General features: G+C 44.5%; 7 protein-coding genes across 7 annotated transcripts; 3 read left to right on the top strand and 4 right to left on the bottom strand.

Moving 5' to 3' along the window:
* Window positions 1–272: 272 nt before the first annotated feature.
* Bfra_000156 (putative transcription initiation protein spt5 protein) lies at window positions 273–3,642 on the bottom strand (the record flags this gene model as incomplete). The annotated part of the gene is made up of 3 exons (XM_037330602.1): window positions 273–913; window positions 960–3,225; window positions 3,307–3,642. 3 exons carry the CDS (start codon window positions 3,640–3,642, stop codon window positions 273–275), a joined length of 3,243 nt encoding a protein of 1,080 aa, XP_037196935.1.
* A 1,443-nt stretch (window positions 3,643–5,085) lies between these two features.
* Window positions 5,086–7,204, bottom strand: Bfra_000155 (putative wd domain-containing protein; the record flags this gene model as incomplete). The annotated part of the gene is made up of 3 exons (XM_037330601.1): window positions 5,086–5,579; window positions 5,629–6,241; window positions 6,305–7,204. 3 exons carry the CDS (start codon window positions 7,202–7,204, stop codon window positions 5,086–5,088), a joined length of 2,007 nt encoding a protein of 668 aa, XP_037196934.1.
* Window positions 7,205–7,795: 591 nt separating this feature from the next.
* Window positions 7,796–9,013, top strand: Bfra_000154 (putative pantetheine-phosphate adenylyltransferase family protein; the record flags this gene model as incomplete). Its single annotated transcript, XM_037330600.1, has 1 exon — window positions 7,796–9,013. One exon carries the CDS (start codon window positions 7,796–7,798, stop codon window positions 9,011–9,013), a length of 1,218 nt encoding a protein of 405 aa, XP_037196933.1.
* Window positions 9,014–10,751: 1,738 nt separating this feature from the next.
* On the top strand, window positions 10,752–12,863 carry Bfra_000153 (putative f-box domain-containing protein; the record flags this gene model as incomplete). The annotated part of the gene is made up of 3 exons (XM_037330599.1): window positions 10,752–11,126; window positions 11,187–11,361; window positions 11,413–12,863. The coding sequence occupies 3 exons, from the start codon at window positions 10,752–10,754 to the stop codon at window positions 12,861–12,863; spliced, it is 2,001 nt and encodes a 666-aa protein (XP_037196932.1).
* A 598-nt stretch (window positions 12,864–13,461) lies between these two features.
* Window positions 13,462–15,435, bottom strand: Bfra_000152 (putative autophagy-related protein 28 protein; the record flags this gene model as incomplete). The annotated part of the gene is made up of 1 exon (XM_037330598.1): window positions 13,462–15,435. One exon carries the CDS (start codon window positions 15,433–15,435, stop codon window positions 13,462–13,464), a length of 1,974 nt encoding a protein of 657 aa, XP_037196931.1.
* A 665-nt stretch (window positions 15,436–16,100) lies between these two features.
* Window positions 16,101–18,101, bottom strand: Bfra_000151 (putative pyruvate kinase protein; the record flags this gene model as incomplete). Its single annotated transcript, XM_037330597.1, has 3 exons — window positions 16,101–16,444; window positions 16,500–17,615; window positions 17,686–18,101. The coding sequence occupies 3 exons, from the start codon at window positions 18,099–18,101 to the stop codon at window positions 16,393–16,395; spliced, it is 1,584 nt and encodes a 527-aa protein (XP_037196930.1). The 3' UTR covers window positions 16,101–16,392.
* A 1,931-nt stretch (window positions 18,102–20,032) lies between these two features.
* On the top strand, window positions 20,033–20,441 carry Bfra_000149 (uncharacterized protein; the record flags this gene model as incomplete). The annotated part of the gene is made up of 2 exons (XM_037330596.1): window positions 20,033–20,172; window positions 20,303–20,441. The coding sequence occupies 2 exons, from the start codon at window positions 20,033–20,035 to the stop codon at window positions 20,439–20,441; spliced, it is 279 nt and encodes a 92-aa protein (XP_037196929.1).
* Between the last annotated feature and the right edge of the window lie 457 nt (window positions 20,442–20,898).

Genomic DNA, 20,898 nt, shown 5'->3' with positions numbered 1-20,898 from the left:
TTGATGGGAAGGACGAATAATGGGAGATGCAAGTGTAAGAGAGGATGCCATATGAACAATCTTCTTTTGATTTTGTAAATCTTGATATCTCATGCATTTACGCGCTTTTCTGCCCGAAAAAACGGGATTCCCTTTGTGACCATTCTGTTCAAACATGCCCAAGAAATAACCTCAGATAAAAGAAAACTCCATCGCTCCATTTTAATCAATAAAGTTCCTCCGAGCCACCGACGCATGCATGCCAATCCACAAGTAAATGCAACTTATCACCATTAATCCACGTATCTAGGACCATCATCCTGCCAATTACCTGCTGGAGTATCCGCAGCATAGGCACCCGGTGTAGGGGCGCCTGCATAATATCCTGGTCCAGGTGTAGGAGCATCCATAGCTTGAGGTGTAGGAGCACCCCAATAACCCGGAGCTGGTGTTGGCGCCGAATAAGCCCCGGGAGTTGGAGCATTCATTGCAGCTGGTGTGGGAGCAGAATATCCACCTGGAGTTGGAGCATTCATAGCAGCTGGTGTAGGTGCCGATAAAGGACCACCAGGGGTTGGAGCATCGTAGGCTGTTCCCCAATTATTGTTATTGGATTGGCCGGAGTTCCAGTTGTCGTTTGTATTATTTGGTTGATAGGCTGGAGTCTTCGAACCCCATGCATCTCCAGCATTGCTACTACCGCCATACGCGGGAGTTTTGGATCCATAGTTATCTGATAAGCCATAAGCTGGGGTTTTAGCACCAGATGACCAAGCAGGAGTTCTATTGCCACCTCCATAGGCTGTCCGACTGCCGTCATTTGCGGCGTAAACAGTTCGAGATCCATCGTTCGACCAACCAGGTGTTCGCCCACCATCAGTGGGACCAGACTTCCAGGCAGGCGTTCGTCCACCTTGGGCACCACCATGAGGAGCTAAAGATGTTAGTAAATATTGACGAATAAGATAGAATCAACTTACTTCTTCCCCAAGCTGGAGTGCGCTCAGGAAGACCACCTGGCATTGGTGTTCGTCCACCAGCACCAGAGTCCCAACCTGGTCCAGGAGTTGCACCTCCAAATCCACCACGACCTCTTGGAGCTCCTCCTCCTCTACCGCCACCAGGACCACCTCTGAAACCATTTGGATCTACCGATGCTCCACTTATCTTGTCCTTGAATCCTAGGCAGTCTTTTGGAACACTGATTACCTTGCTCTTTGTGTGTAATTCTACTCTTGCATTGGTGTCTGTGGTATCTTTAACAATACCGAGTAATCCCTTGTATGGGCCTTTGCGGATCGTAACAGTCTGTCCGATAGATTTATCACGACCAAATGATTTGGGTGGAAGCATTTGGCCGTTGTTCTTGGGGTTGAGCTTCATTGCCGGGTTCATGGAGCTAAGATCCGGTGAAGTCGCATTTTCAGTGATGCGTCCTCCCTTGGCAGAGACACTTTGAACGCTGGTAGTTCGCGCTACAAATATACCAGCATTCTCACTCAGTTCGGAACTCTTCAGGAAGAGATAGGCTCGATGAATGTGTAGAATTCTGCCAGACCTAGCCTCTCCCCCAAATTCTTTCACGGTATCCTCCATCTTGATTTCAGCACCATTGCGATCTGTCGCCACCGCGTTCCTACGCTTTTCGAGCTTATTAGAAATCTGAGATGGAATGACTGTCCTGTTAGATCCATTCTGGTCGAGAACAACAAGCGATTCGCGATCAACTTTGATGATACAAGCAACAGTAGATGGGTCTAGTTGCACTAAATCCCAAAGCTCGTACTTTCCTAACGCACCACTCCCACCAGAATCGCTTGCTTCCCGAAGATCTTTGCTGAAAACAGTGATTTCATTGTTGTTTTGATCACTCAACAAAGTGACACGATCCTCAATAATCTTGACGACCATACCAACTTCATCTCTAAACCTACTGCCGCCAATCACTTTGACGTGATCACCCTCACGGAAACGCTTGCGTAGACCCTTGACAGGAATTTCGATAGTTTGACCCCTTAATGCTCCTTCGGATACAGCCATTGTGACAATATCACCAGTGACAGATACTGCTTTACCAACGACACCCTTTTGTTCCCCTTCGTAAACCTCAATGACGTCGCCGGGTAAATAAGAAGCATTGGCTGTGCTTGCTTTCAAGCTTGCAGCGAGAGCATTTAAATCCAAATTTTCGGTTCCATCTTCGGCACCAGAAGCGAATCTTGTGACTTCCTCGAGGGTTGGATTAACATCCTTAGTGATAAGCGCCTGGATTTTGACCTCCTTCTCGCAATATCCATTGATATATTCTTCATTGAAGTAATTCCATGTTTTCGTGTCTGGTCGACCTTGTAGATGTTTGGCATGTCGTTTCTTAGCTTCGGCTTCACTGAAGAGTCGTTGGGGTGGACGTGGTCCGGCTACTGGGCGCTTTCTTTTTCCGTCCGCTCCTACACTAGTATCCTCGTGAAGACCATAGTCGAGACGAGGTACATATCTGACACGGAGTTCAAGACCAGTATCAGTGACTTCCAACACTTGCGCAAGATCACCCGCATATTTCACTGGACGCCTAAGTCGTACATAGGCTCCAACCTCTACAGTTGGACTCTTCGTAACTCTGAGAAGGTCTGGCATTTCCTTGATCTCAACCAGCATCATTTTAGTTCGAGGATAGACATTCATAAGGCCATCCATAGCAGTCAAAATGTCGGCTTGTCGCTGGGCTTCAACATAAATAAAACCCTTCATTGTAGATTGCGTTCCGCCCCGTTCAAAAGCGCAAGTAATCGCAAGTTCCTCTTTAGTACCAGCTCTCTCTTCTATGCGCTTCATAATAGAGAAAACGGCCTCTCTTTCCTTTCCTTCTTTACATCGTACGGCCCAAATACTAGGATCGTCAACACTTGGAAGTAAAAGACGCTTTGGAACGACCGCTGAGTCTCCGGTGCCTCTTGATGATCGACCCTTGTTCGCATATCGTTGTCGTAGAATTTCTGCTTGCTTTTCCGCATCAAGACTCGCCTCCATTTCGCGTCTCCTATCTAAATCTCGGTGACGCCTGTCATCTGTCTCACCACCATCTGGAAGGTCTGCCATATCATCCGGGTGTGTGTCTGCAATGAAAGTGTGATTCATTTCGTTCAATTCATCCTCGTCATCCTCATTCTCATCCTCATCTTCATCTACTTCGGCTTCGACATCGAGGAAAACATTGCGACGGTCTCTACGGCGCTTGCGGCGGTGTCCCTACGCTTTGCGGTTAGAAAAAATGTTGGTCACTGCATTGTGGGCGAACAGGAATTGTATACGCAGCTCAGAAATGCTTACCGTAATTTCCTCTTCATCATCCTCTTCTTCTTCTTCCTCATCGTCATCATCATTAGCACCTCCACCGATGTCTTCTCCCTCGCCTTCATCATCTTCGTCTTCATCGTCATGAGCACCACCCGACCCGTGTTTTCTACCACTCGAGGGGGCTGCTTCATCATCGGAGCCATCTTCATCCCCTACTTGATGACGCGAAGCTTCATTTTGTCTTTGCGCGCTGATTGTGTTGTTTCCTTCATCTTCGTTGTCTGAAAGATCCGCAGGTTGGGGATTGAAATTGTCGTCCTCTTCGTCGCTTTCATCAAAGGAATTACCCAATAAATTCGAGGTAGACATTTTAATACAAAGGTTGAAAGAAGAAAATGTGCATTCGAAGAGGGAAATGGGAGGTATTTGTAGATTTTTTTCAAGAAGACAAATCTCAAGGTCAATGGATAAAGTATATAAGGCAAGGCAAGCTAACCTTTGTTCAAAATGGCCTCAGCCTTCCGACCAGTAGTGGGACTAACTTATCTAGGGATAGACCCGAATTACCTAAGCCAATGAGACTGTACCAGTCTCGAGCCAGCGTACTGCTCGAAGACTTTGGTTGTACAGTTCTTTTTCAAGATCTTATTCAATAAAATTGATTGTAGTGTAGAATTACATTGGAATGAATTATTCGAGGAAAACTTGCCTATAAGATGAAAGGGATTCAACTATCTTTTGAGGCTTTTTGGCGGAAAAGTAGGGTTAGGAGGTGCGAGATGTTATTGATATTCTAATTAGCATTGCTATTGGCTGATCAATTGAAGAACTTCTTATGCCCATCCTTATATCTATATTAATTAGGGGCTTACTACTGGGAATTCAAAGGCGACTAAAGGGAACTCGTGAATACTCTCCTGTGGATGACTGCTAAGTTTTAAATTGTGTGTGCAAGTTGAGTTGATAGGATGTAAATATAAATTTATGCTGCTGATCCTACTGACACCCAACTTATTTTCCTCTGATCCTGAATTGAACTATACAGAAAGACTCGATATTCGAGGTCAAACCAATAAAAACTCTCCTTACACACAGGCATCTCAGTCCTTCTTTGTAGCATCTCTAAGGATGTACCATTGGTTCGTCCATGAACTTTCAAGATATCTTCGCTAGCATTCGAATTATCTTTCAAATACAAGACTTGCATCCTGTTCTAAGAAAAATCGATGTATTTTGATTTCAGTCTTGAATCTAATCACTAGGGCGTGCACGGCATTGCGAGCTCATGGGTTCAGCGTATACCCAGGCTCACACTTCTCATGGGCTTGTGGTAGACATTAGAATCTCGAATTTCTCGCAGGACCGCCATTCATATACATGGACTCGAGTTGCCTGGTACCGTGTTTCAATGCCGAAAGGTAATCGATACTTGCCCAGTGAGCATATTCATGGCAAGAAAGTTGATTTATATTCTTGATCACTGTGGAGCTAGTCAGGCTAGTCATGATTGAGGATGTTGTAGAGGATGCAGGGCTGTGTTTACAATCACCTCGGACAATTGCGTGCGTATATTGCAATATCAGGCGAACATTTGGTTGTTGAAGTTATAGTTTTGGCCATACGACTTACTCGTAATTGTAAATTTAAGTGACCAGTCACCTCACTCCTATCATACATAAGCTCCGATGAGTATAAAATCATGAATACTCGGATATTGTAGATGCAATCTCCAGGAAACCGAACTCCAGGCTTTGACATGCGATAATGCTACGCTCCGTTCTAATAGCCGACCTGAAAGCTCATCATAATTCATCACAGTTTCACACCCCAGATACCTCTTCCTCCACTTACTCCGAGCCAATCGCCGTTCTCGTTATTGTTCAAGTTGCTTCGAGGCGCCCAGCTAATATTTCCCACTTCGTAATCACATTGCCAACTGGCAGTGGGTCCTCGAGAATTATCAGATACTGGTGCACCATTCATGCTAGGACCAACAGGAGGGGCAGTGTTGGGACTCAGTAGGTCCCAAATAAGAACCAAAGAATCATCAGCTCCAGAAGCAAGAGTACCTCTCCTGTTTGGAGACCATTCTATGCAGTTTATGGATGAGGAATGCCCCTGAAGTTCAAGGAGTGCTTGACCAGGCTGTCTAACATCCAAAATACGAATAATGTTGGAATCTTGTGAGAATGTAGCGAGGAGATGGGTATCATGTGGCGACGCTGCTAGTCGTAGTAAAGGGGGTGCATAGGACATAGTTTGCTGGGCTAAAGTTGGACTTATTCTGCCACCACCAGGACTCGTATCTATGAGTGCAATTAGTAAAATGCCTAACATTGGCTTCATAAATCGTACCTTTATCATCCTTTGTAGTTGGCTCATAAATGATGGTACTGTGCTCTAAACTTCGGAGGTCAAACATTCTCACACTTCCATCAGCTCCACAGCTAACAAAAACATCCACGCTGTTTGCGCAAAATCTGACATCGAAGACTTCTTTGTCATGTGCAATCAGTTGTGTCTTGGCAGTCAATGTGGGAATATCCCATATGGTGCATGTCGTATCTATGCTTGAAGTAATGATTAAACTAGGCGAGACAGTGTTCCAATCCAAGGAGGTCAGAGGTGCAGTATGTTCTGGTGTTTTTGAGTTAGATAGCAAGGCTAGTGGCGTAAGTTTGCTAGGAGGTAGGTCTCGACCGGAATTAGAAGTGCGTCCTCCGATAGTGTTGTTTGCCGATGCGACTGGAGTTTCAGATGGGAGCGACCACAACCTCAAATGGTCACCCGAAGTAGCTAGTAGATCTGTAGATTGCTTTTGCGATGATGGTGGTTCCCATAAGAGGCGAGTTACAGGATATGAATGTGTGGCTTCGGCAACCTTCGTAAATTCAAGTCCATATTTTGGGGCTCCAGGTACATAGGATTCAGATTGGGTGGGAACGATATGGGAATCAAGGATTTGAATCTAATAATTAATATCAGCACTGATTTATCTGCTTAAGGCTCAAAGTGAAATCAATAAACTTACAAAGTTATGTCCGTCTTCTAGATAACTTCCTATTGCGACCTTCCCGGCATCGTTGTTTTGCGCTGGCCATTTACACCAGTCGAATGCATATAGAGCCCACGGCGCGAGGTAGTTGCTGTTGGTAGGTGCTGCGCTGGTACCATCATATGAATATGGATTGGCCCCAGGTAAGCCCTCGGCAAGTGTTGAATCGGTACGCGGTCGAATGTCTGCAAGCCCAAGAGGAGTATTGGATACGGTTCTCTGGGAGCCTTGTGGTGTATATTTTTGTGTATTTTGCTCAGACCCGCCCGGTGTGGTTGCTTGAAATGTTGCAAAACCTTGACTATCAAATCCTGCCGCTGGGCTAGATCGAGTGTAATTATGCGAAAGACCTGCGGATCGTGAGGGGGTTGAATATTGATCTTGCGATATCGTGGGTATTGAAGGGGCTGTATTTGTCGAAGTCACACCTGGTCTTCCTGGTTGTAGAGTACCTGGAAGTGGTGCTGCATTTGAATATTGGGATGAATCGGGAGTGGCTTGCTCTAAAGTCATACGTGGACCACTTGCACCGTAATCTCTTGGAGATAAAGCACCTCGTTGCGCAGACATATTTGAATGCAGCTCGTCGGCGTGTCGAGCTCGCCTTGGTGTTTCGTATTGTTGAGACTGTTGATTCATTGATGTATTGTTGGAAGTGGTCGTCATGGAAGAATTTGGATGGGGTAAACCATATGTTGTTGGTGGTGGTGGTGCAGATTGTCCTGTGGCAGAGCTAGACAATGAAGGCATACCAAAAGTACCTAGATTTGCTGCGGCTTGTAATATACCTCCCGAAGTCGAATGTCCCGGTAAAGCATTTTGTTGCGATGAAGACGATCGAGAGTTTGAGTGAATATTAAAAGAATCGAAAGGCATGGCGCAGGCGCAGGGAATAAATTACCTATTCAATGTCAAATGTCAGACAATTGAGTGGCTGCTTGCTCCCTTCCCCTACATTCAACAACAAAAGTGGCAGTAGTAGTAATAACAATGATAACAACAACAAGACTGACTGCCCAATCTGATGGAGTTTCGGAATGAGAAAGTGGGAGAATTAAGGTTGGAAGTTATATCATTGGTATGAAAGTATGGAGGTACCCAGGAAGGTATGTACTTTGTAAGGTTATGGTGGCATGGCTGATGGGGCTTTTGATTTGATTAGGCCATTAGCAGCCAAAGTTTATGGCATTGGTGGACACAACAGAGCCTAACATCACATCTGATAAGGCTGGGCTAAAAATTACCCCTCGAAGCCTGTATGGAGTGATTGACTGACTTATTATTATTTGTTTGCTTGTATTCAACTCGTGGATGCATTCACAAACTACCTACACAAACAACCCTCTTCCTATTACCTTGTTCTCTCATACACGCAGCCTTGCACTCACATTTCCATTCGATCCTGATATCAGATCTAGATTGATTTAATAAGTCTCAGTGTGTCGGCGAGATACCTAGTTGGCGATCATGTCACAATCCCTACTTTTGCTCCCTCAACACCCCGCACCAGCTATACCAGCAACTCTCAGTGCTGCATACTCTTCATCATTATCAGCGGTACTTTCGAGTCTTAAAACTTCATCGTCAAGTACCAAGCTTATAATTGCACTTGCCTCGTCAAGTTTCAAGGATCGGTTGAAGGAACCAAGATCTCAAATTTACAATGAGGTGGAGAGGCTACTGGGTGGTCTGTACAGCTTGATCTGTTCCATATGTGCCAAGGAAGATATTGATATTACATCCAAGTTACCTGGCGCTGTGGATTTTCGCATCGTTTTATTGGACTATGATTCTACACGCTTTTCCACTAACAAGAATTCTGGGCGTGATGCCAGTCTTGGGGTTTTGGCTGGCGGTCCTATCGTTGGACTTCCTCTCTTCGCAAGTACTCGACGCCAATGGAGCAAAATATTTTCAGTGCAAGGCGAGGAAGGACAAAATTTGCTTCGAGACTTTCTACATTGCGCAAATGGGATTAGTCCTCCTTTACGTGCAGAATTTCAAATGGTCAGTGGTGGAGTGAGCATGATTCAAAATACTCTACAGTCTGTACAACCAAATTCTTCTGCCTCCCATACTGTGGTGGCAGTTGGTGGCACGTTTGATCATCTTCATGCGGGCCACAAACTTCTGCTTACAGCTACGGCACTTTTATTACAACCAGCCGCCGGCCTTCAGGACGCTTCCCGGAGATTGATCATCGGTATCACAGGGGACGAATTGCTGAAGAATAAAAAATATGCCGATCACTTGCAGAGTTGGGAGGAACGACAAAATGACGTCGTTGAATTCCTCATATCGATTCTTTCTTTCACGCAGACTAGTCAGGAGGAAGCAATTCAAACATTTCCATTGGAAATTTCAAATGGTCGAGCAACACATACCAAACTCAATGCTTGCTCGATCACTATCGAGTGTGTTGAAATTCAAGATGCTTATGGGCCAACTATTACGGATGAATCCGTTACCGCACTCGTTGTGTCTGGAGAAACTAGGTCGGGCGGACAAGCAGTGAATGATAAAAGAGTCGAGAAGGGCTGGAAGGCACTAGAAGTTTATGAAGTCGATGTGCTCGATGCGCAAGCTGGTCTCGAGGCGACTCCTACATCAGACTTTGCTTCGAAAATCAGTAGTACTGCAATAAGAAAGCAGATGGCGGATCGCGCCCGGACATCGTCACTCTAATCAAAACTTTACCTCGCGAGATCTCGTTCTGCATAGATAGCCCAGCTTGGCCGGGGCCTATATTAAGGAGAAGGATGAATACAGTACTACTGTTGTCGGAAATAACGTTGTAGAGTGATGTCTTCAGTGCAGAATTTCTCGACCCAATATTGAGCCTGCTGTGCCGTCACAATATGCACGTCATTTGCAGAAATACAGAGTTCATGCATAGGAATCACCATCCGACAGGGTTCATCGTCTCATCTCTTCCCGCTTCACTTTGTCTGGAACGTAGCTTTCAATATTGATTCAACGTATTAATGGCGTCTGGGTATCGATGCCCACGACTACGACCTTATAGTACCATTTCCATGATTCAACAACGCCTAGAAACCATGCTGACGAGGGACTTTCCAATTAAGCAACCGGATGGAACATCCATTGGACTCTATTTTATCAAGCCGCGGAGAATTATATAATGAAAGCTGGTCCTTCAGACATCTCTCCTCGTGTGGTGCAATGGAGTTGAGTTATGCGGGGACTCTTGAATTAAGCGCCCATCATCCAATCATATTTCTCTCACAAATGCACAGGTTCACAGATGCATAGGTTCAAATGAATTCAAGCCTTTTTCCAATAATTGTGGAAGGATCTATCCACACTAAAAAGAGCAAATCAGCGTCTCTACTGGACTAGGTTTATTATCGAATATGTATTAAATTCGACAGAAATGGTTGAGAGTTGCATTCACTTGCCTTCAGTTACATTCTACATTAACAAGCCGTTCGTTCTCAATTTTCGATCCATGTTTCGCCTTGAGACTAGGTCATGGGCATAATAAGCAAGCAAGAACCACCCTTTTAACCCTTTAACCATTGGGTTAATACATTTTTATTTCTTTTTATCGGTCTAATTTGTCCTTCATTTATCTGACGAACCATCTAATCGTATGCATCGCACTTTCTGTCCATCTACATTTGAGATGTCGGAAAATTAGATAAGTTTATCTAATTTGTCTGCATCGTAGTTTATCATCTTGTCTAGACACCTACCCGTGCTAGGGCCTGAGGACCACAACCATCGTGTTCTGACCCGTAATTCGTTCGCTATACAATAATCAGGACGATCCATTACTCCGCTGACCTACGATTCGTTGTCATTCCATGCAGCCATGAATGGGCGAATCCTTGTAGTAAATCTGTATCTTTTCCTGTATCAAATTATATCAATTACACCCTTTCAATATTCATCCTTTCATACTTGATTGGTTTTTATCCAAGATCACATGATTGTATTTGCACCGAACGATCGGTAACCCACAAGCCGCTGCAGCAAGGCCATGAAATCATTCTGACCAACCAAACCCAAAACAAGCAATATATCTGCATGACAATAAAATTCTAATAAATATCTGAGGAGGGATCCATCCACACACATTTGTCCGTTGAAATATCCCTCGAGTGATCCCTCGAAACGCATCGACACGTCAGAAATCATAAAACCTGGCTGCTAGACGTTGAAATCGAATTTCATACATAGAGTGCCGGCACTCAATTTCACCCACTATGATGTAACAATCTGATATACATTCATTATTTCTAGTTATATCCTTGCATATTCTCCGAATAACCTCAAGAACATTCTACCCCAATACGCTCGTTATGTGAGGTAAGACTGCATAGATCATATTAAAATTTTCTAATAAGTCATTCTAGAAAAAAGTGCTCTTCGTCCAGTCATCACATTTGTACTCCTCGAGATGGACGATTTGAAATCTATTGAGAGACTTCCAGATGATATCCTTTCTCGAATCTTTTTGCAATTACTTTACGAAGATTTTAATGAAAGACCGCCTTCTTGGAATCCATGGACTCAATCGCCACACGTGCTCAACTTCTGCTTGACGCAGAGGAGATTTCACAGAGCATATTCCTTATGTAAATCGCGAACGCCTAAATCCAAGCTTACACCTATATTCAAACTCTCGAATGAGGTTCTAGAGAACATCCTTGAATATCTGGTTCATAATTCTGGGAAATTGATTCCCATTGACCATAGAGCCTCTCTAAGTGTAGAGAGTTTTCAATCTATGCCACCACAATCCTTAGAGGATACAAACATTACCACAACTCTTGTATGGATCTTTTTATTCGTTATTAATCCCCAATTACATCTCTAACGACAAGGTTATCAGAGCCGTACATGCAGGAAATTCTACAGTTTGTTATTAGGAAGACAGTTTGCCCGTGTCTCCATTCGATGCTCCGATGCTGGTTTCAATCGGTTACGATTCTTGATAGAAGAGCGTCCTCATTTAGCTGAACATGTCAAGAAGTTCTCTTACATGATTCCTGTTTTTTACCATCGAGGTATTTTCTGGTCTTACCTATTATTTTGAAGAACCGCTAACCCGTTTAAAGGTCTAAGTCAACTTCAGATTTTATTCGATGAGACACACGCGGCGACAGTTGATCTCGAGAGACAAGTGAATCTTAAACAAGTAAATGGCAACGCACGTCAAGTCGATAGATCTCGACCATCGCTTAAGCAGCTTCGAACAAAGCTTGATCGCAGTCGCAAGGATGAGCTCACTATTTTTCGAGTATTATCACGAGCACGTGAACAGTCTACCATCATCAATAATAGGATTGATGTACAGAGTCTACTACGTGCCTTTCGATTGTTCAAGCATCTTCAACAAATTCGCCTGATGAGAGTTCAAGATAGAGTAGATATGGATTGGTCTTCCTTCCTCCGAGAAAGACGCTGGATCGCCTTTTCTCAAAATAACAACAATAACAACAATATCACCGACCCAATTCTATCTCTCGATCTCGACCCGCTGGAATGGACAGCTGCATGCGAACATTCCGCCCGGGCTCTCGGCTACGCATTTCTTGAGTCCGAATCCCCCGCAACGCGCTTCTCATCCCGTTTCGTCAATCCGCGTATTCCATTTCTCCTAAATTCACATTCCCATAACACAATATCCACTCTGGCAAATAGACTTACTTGTTTAGAAATTCAAATACAGGAACCGTCGGATGATAAAATGTATCAACTTTCAGCTCTCTTCAACACGTTCTTCACTTCAGCTCATCAGATTCAGGGTCTTCATGTGGGATTCCCGTCTAATAGACCACTTGCTCATGTACCCCTCGAAGCGGTTTTTCATAATGTCACCTGGGAGAATCTGAGATATTTAGGGTTTGGAGCATGGCATTTGGATAGTGAGGAGATTATCGGTTTGCTCAGGAGACATAAATATACATTGAGGAGCGTGAGACTCAGAAGTGTAAAATTGAAAGAGGGGAGTAGTTGGATTGAAGTCGTGCGGATGTTAAGGAGAGAGCTGCGGGAATTGAAGTGGGTTAGCTTGAGAGGGATTGGATATGTAGGGGGAGGTACAAATGGAATCGGTAATGGAGTCGGAGGGGTAGGCGGAATTGGCATTGGAATGGGAGCCGGAAACCAGGGAAATAATCCCATTATCAATAACCCCATCGATGCAGACATGGATCTCGACGACTCGAGCGGCGAGAGCGACGAGGAAGTAGATTTCGAAGATACAGCGATTGGAGATCGTACGTTGAGTCATCATAGTAGTTCGGTGCATTTACCTTCTTCTTCTGCGTCTGCTTCGTCGAATAAGGAGAGGGGGGTGGAGGTGGGGGAGAGGGATAGGGACAGGAGAGGAGAGCACAATGGGGAGCGGGGAGTGGGGCAAGAAGAAATGAATTGTGAGTGTGCGGATGGGTATGCGATGGGGGATTTGGGAGAGCAGGGCAGCGAGGTCGTGTTGAAGCAGCATTGGAAGTTTTGGGAGTTGTGGGCGGTGAAGAGGTGTGCGGTGCATGATGGGATGGGATGAGGAGGGAAATTGGGATGGGTTGGTCAGGGTGGATGGAATGTATCGGATTGGATTGGGGTGAGATGAAATAGGATTGGTGGGAGTACGTACGTATGTACCTATGTATGTATGTATGTACCTATGTACCTATGTATCTATGTATAGGACCGGAACCGGGCTTTGGATTTGGAACTGGGAAATTGGGTTGGATTTTTGCATTTTTAAATTTTCAAGAAATTAAGTCAAGTTGAGTTAAATTAAGTTGGGTGAAGAATCTTTTTAATAGGGTGATGGGAAGGGAAGGGGTGAGATGGGATGGGATGGAATGGGATCAATCTCTATATATATACAGTACAACATATCTCTTTCATCTCCTCTGATCTCTACACTCGAGTATTTCTGAAAAATTCATCGAGGATGGGGAATGATGTGGGATTTGCGAAAAGCGTATATTATATATATATGTGTGTGTATGTAATTCATGCATTCATTCAATCATTCATAATCGACTTTACGCAATCTCTTGATAAAAGAAAAGAAACCCCCATGGTATCAATAGTACATGTATCCTCAACCCTAACCATATTACCACTCCATCTCCAACTCCAACTCCAACCAATCAAAACCCCTCATGATCCGTATCATTCTCCTCATCCTCTCTACTATGCCCCACCATCAACTCCCTCAGGTGTTTTTCCTCGTCACTTTCTTCCACATCCGCATCCGCATCCGCATCTACATCCCCACCCTCTCTATCCACACTAACTCTCCCCTCTCCCAACATCCCCCCTTCCCTTCTCTCCTGCCTTGCGAATTCCGCCTGCAATTCTTTCAACCCATCATCATCAGTCGTTGATTCTCCATCTCTCGAGTGAGTAGTTCTCAATTCCATATCTGTATCGATACTTCTCTCATCATTATCTCCCTTCAATTCCGCCTTCTCAATATCAATATCACGACCATAATCATAATCATCACTATGATCTCCTCCCCCCATACTCCCCAACGCCTCTCTCAAAATTTCCTCTCCCTGTTTAAAAGCCTGCAATTCCGCACCCACAGCCACAACCAACAAATTCCAGCGTTTGCTCTCCGCCACTCTTTCCGTTTCAGCCAACTTTCCTATCACCGTCTTCATTTTTCCGATTTGCATCTTTAATCCCTCTACATCTCCCACTTTTCCGCTCTTCATATTCTCTCTCAATTCATCCTCAAAGTTCACAACTGTCTTTACGGATTCCTCCCAGAGCTTTGCTCCATCTTCTAGGGCTTCTTTTTCCTTTTGCACCTCCAGTTTTCGGGCTTGCAAAGAATTAATCTCTTTACTCCACCATTCCTCTGCCATTTCTAATGTGCGTCGTTTGGGTGGCAGTGCCATGAATCCTTCTTCATTCCCCATACTAATCGATACCATAGTCGGCGGTCTCGTCAAGAATTCCTGAACTTCTGATTCCACTTCCCTCAACGCACCACGATAACTAGACAATCGCGATTCTCTCTGATTGACTCTTTCATTAATTCGGTCTGCCAGCCAGCTCCGTCTGGCTTTCATTTGTAACAACCTATCTTCCGTCTCTCGGATTTCGTTTTCGACAGCCCGTTCTTCAGTTCGTAGTTCGGCTATCTCTCGATCTTCTTCGGATTTGCTTGCACGAGGAGATTGATGACTTTCTTCATTCGGTGAAGAGACTCTATTATTTGTTATGTCTGCTGAGACGAATTCGCCAATTTCTCTCTTAACCTCGTCGATTCTGATCTTCCAATCTTTCGTCTTTGCAATACACATTTCTCTCCTCTTGATTTCTTCCGTTAACAATTCTCCTTCCTCAACTTTAACACCTGCCAACAGACCCATATTCCTCAACAGCCCTTTCCTCGATCCTCTTAGTCCGACCGACTTTCTCTTTGGCTGTCGAACAGGAATTGTACGCATATGAGCTCCTTCTGTACTTCTACCTCCCTGCCTATCTCTATCCCGTTGTAATGACCTTGTCGTAGGCGTGCTACTTCCACTGTGCTCTTCTCTATTGCCACCTCCACCGAATCCTTGCATCAAACCCTCACTCTGCGCATCGAGCAACATTTGTAATTCCGCCTGCAAAGCTCGCTCTCTCCTTTCCAACCCCAAAAGACTGTCATTTTGCGCCGAGCTTCCCACAGCACTCCCCACACTTTTCAATATTCCAATTCCTCTTCCTTCCCGAACCACGCTCCCTCTCAAATGAGAACTTCCACTCCCATCCAAACTCCTCCCAATATTACCCAACCCAGCAACACTCCCTACAATCGGTGGTGGAGGAGCGGCAAATTGTATTCTCCTTCCCTTCGCCTTCCCATTGCCTTTAAATTTACTCGCAGATCCCGATTCCGAGATTGGTCTCGGAGAAAGTGTTCTCGCACTCGCACTAGTAGGTGACCTCATATCCCTATAGAATTCTGGCGGTGGACTCGGTGTAGCTCTCGATGCTGAAGGGGAAGAGAGGTCTTGCAGATGAACATCATTATGCGGATCATATACACTTGACAGAAGAGGATGATTTTGATCATTTGTTCCTGAAGAGTTGCTAAAGAATGAGTTACGGGAGCGGGACATTTTGTTTTCGAGATTTGAGCCCTTTCTTTTGTTGATATCTGATGTTTTGGTATTACGAAGATTTGTAACTTCTTGAACGGTTAAAGAATCGTCTAGAGGATATCTTATAGGATTAACATGTATTCGCTACCACCGCTGTGATGTGATGTGATGGATTCGATTGTGAGAGCCGTAGCTATAAGCTGGCTTCGAACGGAGAAATGTAAGAGTATTAGAATGGGAAACGCAATAGAATTGGAACAGCTGCGATTACTTAGTTAAAGTTGCAGACCACTATCTGAAATGATATGAGCACATGCATAAATGTGAATCAAGCTGGATAAACAGGATTGCCAGTTTGAATCATTGAGTATATAATATCTAGACAAGTAGCAGTGGCTTCTATCACATGCGACAGGCACAAGATGCGGAGATCAGCCTCGTTGGGGACGTGCACGAAGACGAGGCTGAACGCAAGCAAGGCCATAATTTTCGACTGTGTCGGCGCTCTTTACAATCAAATTCAAGTGTGGGATTTCAAGAGTATTGTATAAGTCTGTCTTATGTTAAATCATCATGCTTGTTTTTTTTTAAACTTCGGAGCCCAAGAATTGCGTAGCTTCGAAGAAAGCTCAAAGGAATGGGGATATCTCGTTATCAAAGTATCACTCTCGTCGGACGAACCATAGAATGTCATAAAAATCACATTTTGAGGCGGTAAAGCATTTGGTATTCTTCTATAAACAAGGCAGTACATTCTGTACGTTTGCACCCAATCCGTGACCTTCTGGTTTGTTTGTTCTTCATTATCATAACCATTTTAAGCATGAAGGAATGGTAAAACTAATTACGGTACGAACTCGAGAGGCCGTATAAAGCATCGAAGCTTGGTTCGATGCGAAGTGAGGTTCGGGTATATCGTTTCTATAGATGAACTCAAGTTCATGATGGTATTATTTCAAGTTGTTCCCTTGCTATTTAGATTTGCTCTAAGCCAAGGTTCTCTGGCTCAGCCTTGATGACACGGAGACTAGAAAAAAAGGTTAGCGAAGATTTAGAATGAATTTGGCATGATCAAAACTTACGTGTTGGTGTTACCCATACCACCCTTCCATCCTTGAACAACGACGACACTCTCACCTTGAGCCAATACCTTAAGCTTGAGAGCCTCAGCAATACCCCACTTGATTCTTCTGTCGACATCCTCTTGCCAGTTAACCTTGGAAAAGTCTGGCTTCTCCTCAGCAAAGTGGAAAGGATAGACACCACGATACAAGTGACCGTATCTGGATGCACTGGCATTTCGGGTAACCATGAAGATAGGGCAGACTGGTCTGTACTTGGAGAGAAGACGTGCGCTGTCTCCGCTGGTGGACAAAACGATGATAGCACCTGCATTGATGTCCAAACTGGCACGGACTGCTGCCATGGCACACGATTCGACAACACTGACTGGTCGTTCGGTAAGGTTGCAAAGCTCCTCGAAGTGAGAAACGTATGCGATGGAGTTCTCAGCCTTCAAACAAGTTTCGTGCATCTCGGTGACAGCCTCGTTAGGATAGCTTCCCTTAGCAGTCTCTCCAGATAACATAACACAGTCAGCGCCATCAGTAACGGCGTTACCAACGTCACTGATCTCAGCACGAGTTGGTCTTGGGTTGTAGATCATGGACTCGAGCATTTGAGTAGCACAGATGACTGGCTTACCAGCCATGTTGCACATTGCAATCATCTTCTTTTGAGCAGCGAAAACCTCAGCTGCTGGGATCTCGATACCCAAATCACCACGAGCAACCATGACACCATCAGTCTCCTTCAAGATCTCAGGGAAGTTGTTAAGACCTTGTCTGTTCTCAATCTTGGCAATGATTTGAATGTGCTTTCCATCTTCACCGAGAACCTTACGGATTGACTTGATGTCCTCACCACGACGGATGAAGGAGGCGAAGACCATGTCGACGTTGTTCTTGACACCAAATCTCAAATCGGCTTGATCCTTCTCGGACAAAGCTGGAAGATCGACATCAGTGTTTGGGAGGTTGACACCCTTCTTGGAAGAGATCTTTCCGTTGTTTCTTGCGCGGCAACGAATGGTCTTCTCGTCAACAATCTCCAAAACATCGAAAGCAAGGACACCATCGTCAACATAGATGATGCGTCCTGGTTCGATGACCTTGGTGATGTTCTTGTAGTCAACGTACCTGAAAAGCGTCGGAATAGATTAGCGTTGGATACTCTTATGATGAAATGTTTGTTGTAAATTATACGTACATGTTCTTCTCGTCACAAGCAGTGGCATACTTGTCATCGGTTGTAATGTTGATCTCTGATCCAGCAGAGATAGGGATATCAGCATCACCAACTGTGTTACCAGTTCTGATTTCTGGACCCTTGGTATCTAAAGCAATGGCGAGTTGACGTCCTGGTTGAACCTTCTCGGCTTCACGGGCATTGTCGATAACGGATTGATGGTATTCGTATGAACCGTGGGAAAAGTTCATGCGGACAACATTGAGACCAGCCACACGGAGCTTGTTGAGAGCTTCGACAGAGTTGGTTTTAGGACCGATAGTACAGATGATAGAAGTACGGCGATAGTTCTTGGTAGGCTTGAACTCAGTGTTGAGATTTGCCAACCAAGCAATCTTGGAGGTTCCAGTAACTAAGTGATCCATTGCGGTGGCCATTTTGTAAAATTATCAAGAGGGAGGTTGAGGGAGAGGAATATGTAGGTAGAATTCGATGTGGTGGGGGTAAGTGCAACTGTTAAAAAGCCTTTTTTTTTCAATTCGTCAGTTTAAATGTGAGCAATCGAATTAGGAAAATGCAGGAAAAAGGTTGAATGAAATGCTCTTGACAGGTACAGAAAAAGAAACAAAAAGTATTGAAATATGCAGAGAGAGGAAAAGGAAGTGTATTATTAGTTTGGTGTTGTGCCGTGTTTCTGCCAATCTGTTGGCTGGATTAAAAGACACGGACAACGATAAAACAGCCCAAGAATGCCAATATTTGAATTGTTGAGCTGAGATCCAATACAAAGCACAAGGGGTCACCAATCCCCCGAAGTATATTAATGATAGCGGCATACAGAGGGATAGGAAGGGGAGAGAAAGGGAAATAAAATGATAAACTTACCAGTTGACAAGATGTTGAGTTGGGTGGAAGAAGAGGAAGAAGAAGAACAAGAACGAATAGAATATAATCTAACGACCTTGTGGTTGTGTTGAGAAGCTTTTATGGTTGAAGGAGCTTGGAGGGGAGAGGAGGGGGAATCTTCCTTTTTTTGCAAAAAATCTAATCGACTCCCCCTCATCTCCAAGCTAGCCATCTCACCCACTATGTTTATCCCACTTCGAAGATTTGCCTGGTGTGAAACCCCACATCAATCTGTTTGAGGTGACATTGGAGTGAAGGGTCCAGCGAGATACCGGCCGGTAGGTCCGTGATAGTGAATTTTTGAATTTCTATGTCAAATATCTTTTAGGTATTGGTGTACCTGGGGTCTTGGGAGGTGGCTATTTGGCTCGCCATGCAATTGTTTCGAGTGAATTACGCAGCAAAGGGTAAAACGATTGATAATGAATGAATTATTATTTCTCTCACCTCTCTCCCCTCTCTCCCCTCTCTTGCCTCTCTGTTCACTGATGTGTGTCTAGGTAGGTACCTAGCAGATACTTACGTGTAGATAGAGGTGGTGTGTGTGTGTGGGAACAAGTACCATCCCTTTCACACTCCTCTTTACCGACGCTCCGTGTACATTTTACCTATACATCTTCTCTCTACCTTCTCTCATGCAATGACAACTATTGAATTGTACAGGTCGGTACCTGTGTCTCGAGATCCCTTGCCCCGGATGAAACAAAATACCTTGGGCTGCCATTTGGTGAAATGCGTGTTTTGTTGTCTGCCCATTCTTTGCTTCTTTTGATACCGAAAATGGCTCGAGACTGGGCAACTCAGGTCCGATAGCAGATAGAGATGTGCGTTAGTCCAAATGAGGTACTAGTGGAGATCTTAGCTAAGTAGTAGTATCGGCCATTCTTTCGGTCCTGAATGCCAAAACTTAAAGACTAAAATGTAACAGGAACCCACCTGGGCGCCTGGACGCTCGTCGGAGTACTCCATAGTCTATCGACCGCGTCCGCTCAAGCTTCAAACTTCCGAGATTCGGCCTGGATGCCTAAGATGAAAGGCAACAACTACCTTTCTTAGTTTCTTATCCTAAGGTTCTAAGGCTCTAAGGCTCTAAGGCTCTAAGGCTCTAAGGCTCCAAGGTTTTAAGTTCTGATATCTCGTCGGTGAATATATCCGAGACTACCTATTATCCCAATCTCAAAGTCAGCTCAAATCATAACAACCTTGGAATCCAAAACAAGCAAATCATAAGCCAACCTTTTGCGCATCAAACATTTGTCGGGCTCCGGATAATTCACATTATCTTTTCCATACTATTATCTCAAGAAGCGTATAAACTTCGCCCTCCAAATCATAAATATGGTAATTAGTTGCCCCCCCTAAAGCTTTCAGGTCTTTCAGAACTTGGGAACCTAATCAGCTCAGTTCTTCCTCAATTTACTGACATTTGGACTCGCGGGAAAGCTCGGAAGACTTACTCATTATGCATTTGATGCTGTCCTATGTAACTATTCCCTCCCTCCCTCCCGGTTCTCCTTGCGGCGAAAAGGTAGAAAATATACTGACCGTTCTGGATATAGTCTCGGCATTCTTGGCTGGTATGAAGAGATCAACTGGTTTAACGTGTGTTAACCCCTATACCTTCCTTTGCGACCATGTTGCGAAATGATCAACTAGCACTACAGATGCAAATTTTGGGTTTCTTGATCTGGCGGTGTAGAAGGCTAACAATTCCCATCCTTCGGGACTCTAGACCCAGTCTTAAGAAAGATGTCACCGAAAACAAAGAAATCAACGGTTGGATCGAGAAATATCTGGGAGTTGGCGAATGGGTTATGGATACATCGGTAGCCTTTGCAGGGTCATCCGGCTTCTTCGAGAGAAAGAGATGATTGGGGCCTTCGGTGCGGATATGCGAGAAAAAGTACATGCATCTCAGATGCGCAGAGGGAATGAATTCACGGCAGATACCTTGCGATTTGGAGAACGATCGATAGGGGTCGAGATCCCATGGAGTTTTGGGCGTTTTTGTGTGGACAAGTCCGCTTGAAGGTGGCGGTATAACGACGATATGGTAAAGGTTGACGGGAGGTACTCTCTTCTCTATGAGTTAGGATGCTTTTGCAGGCAAAGGAAGAAAATGAAAATGTAGCCAGATACAGAAGATGTATTGCGAACTATGTATATTTTTCTTCAGAGGGCATCTCCACATCTTGATACCCCATGTTCCGAAGGGCCAGCCGAAAAGACCCGAAATCGAGTTTTCCTACTAGACTTTAACTATATCCTTCTCTGCCCCTCTCTACCTGGATCTCCATTACACCACACTCTCCCCTTTTCCTCTCTATT

Source organism: Botrytis fragariae, assembly GCF_013461495.1.
Source record: "Botrytis fragariae strain BVB16 chromosome Unknown tig00000001, whole genome shotgun sequence".
Taxonomy (NCBI): Eukaryota; Fungi; Ascomycota; class Leotiomycetes; order Helotiales; family Sclerotiniaceae; genus Botrytis; species Botrytis fragariae.
Note: the sequence above shows the minus strand (reverse complement) of the source record. Positions and strands in the feature narration are given on the sequence as shown.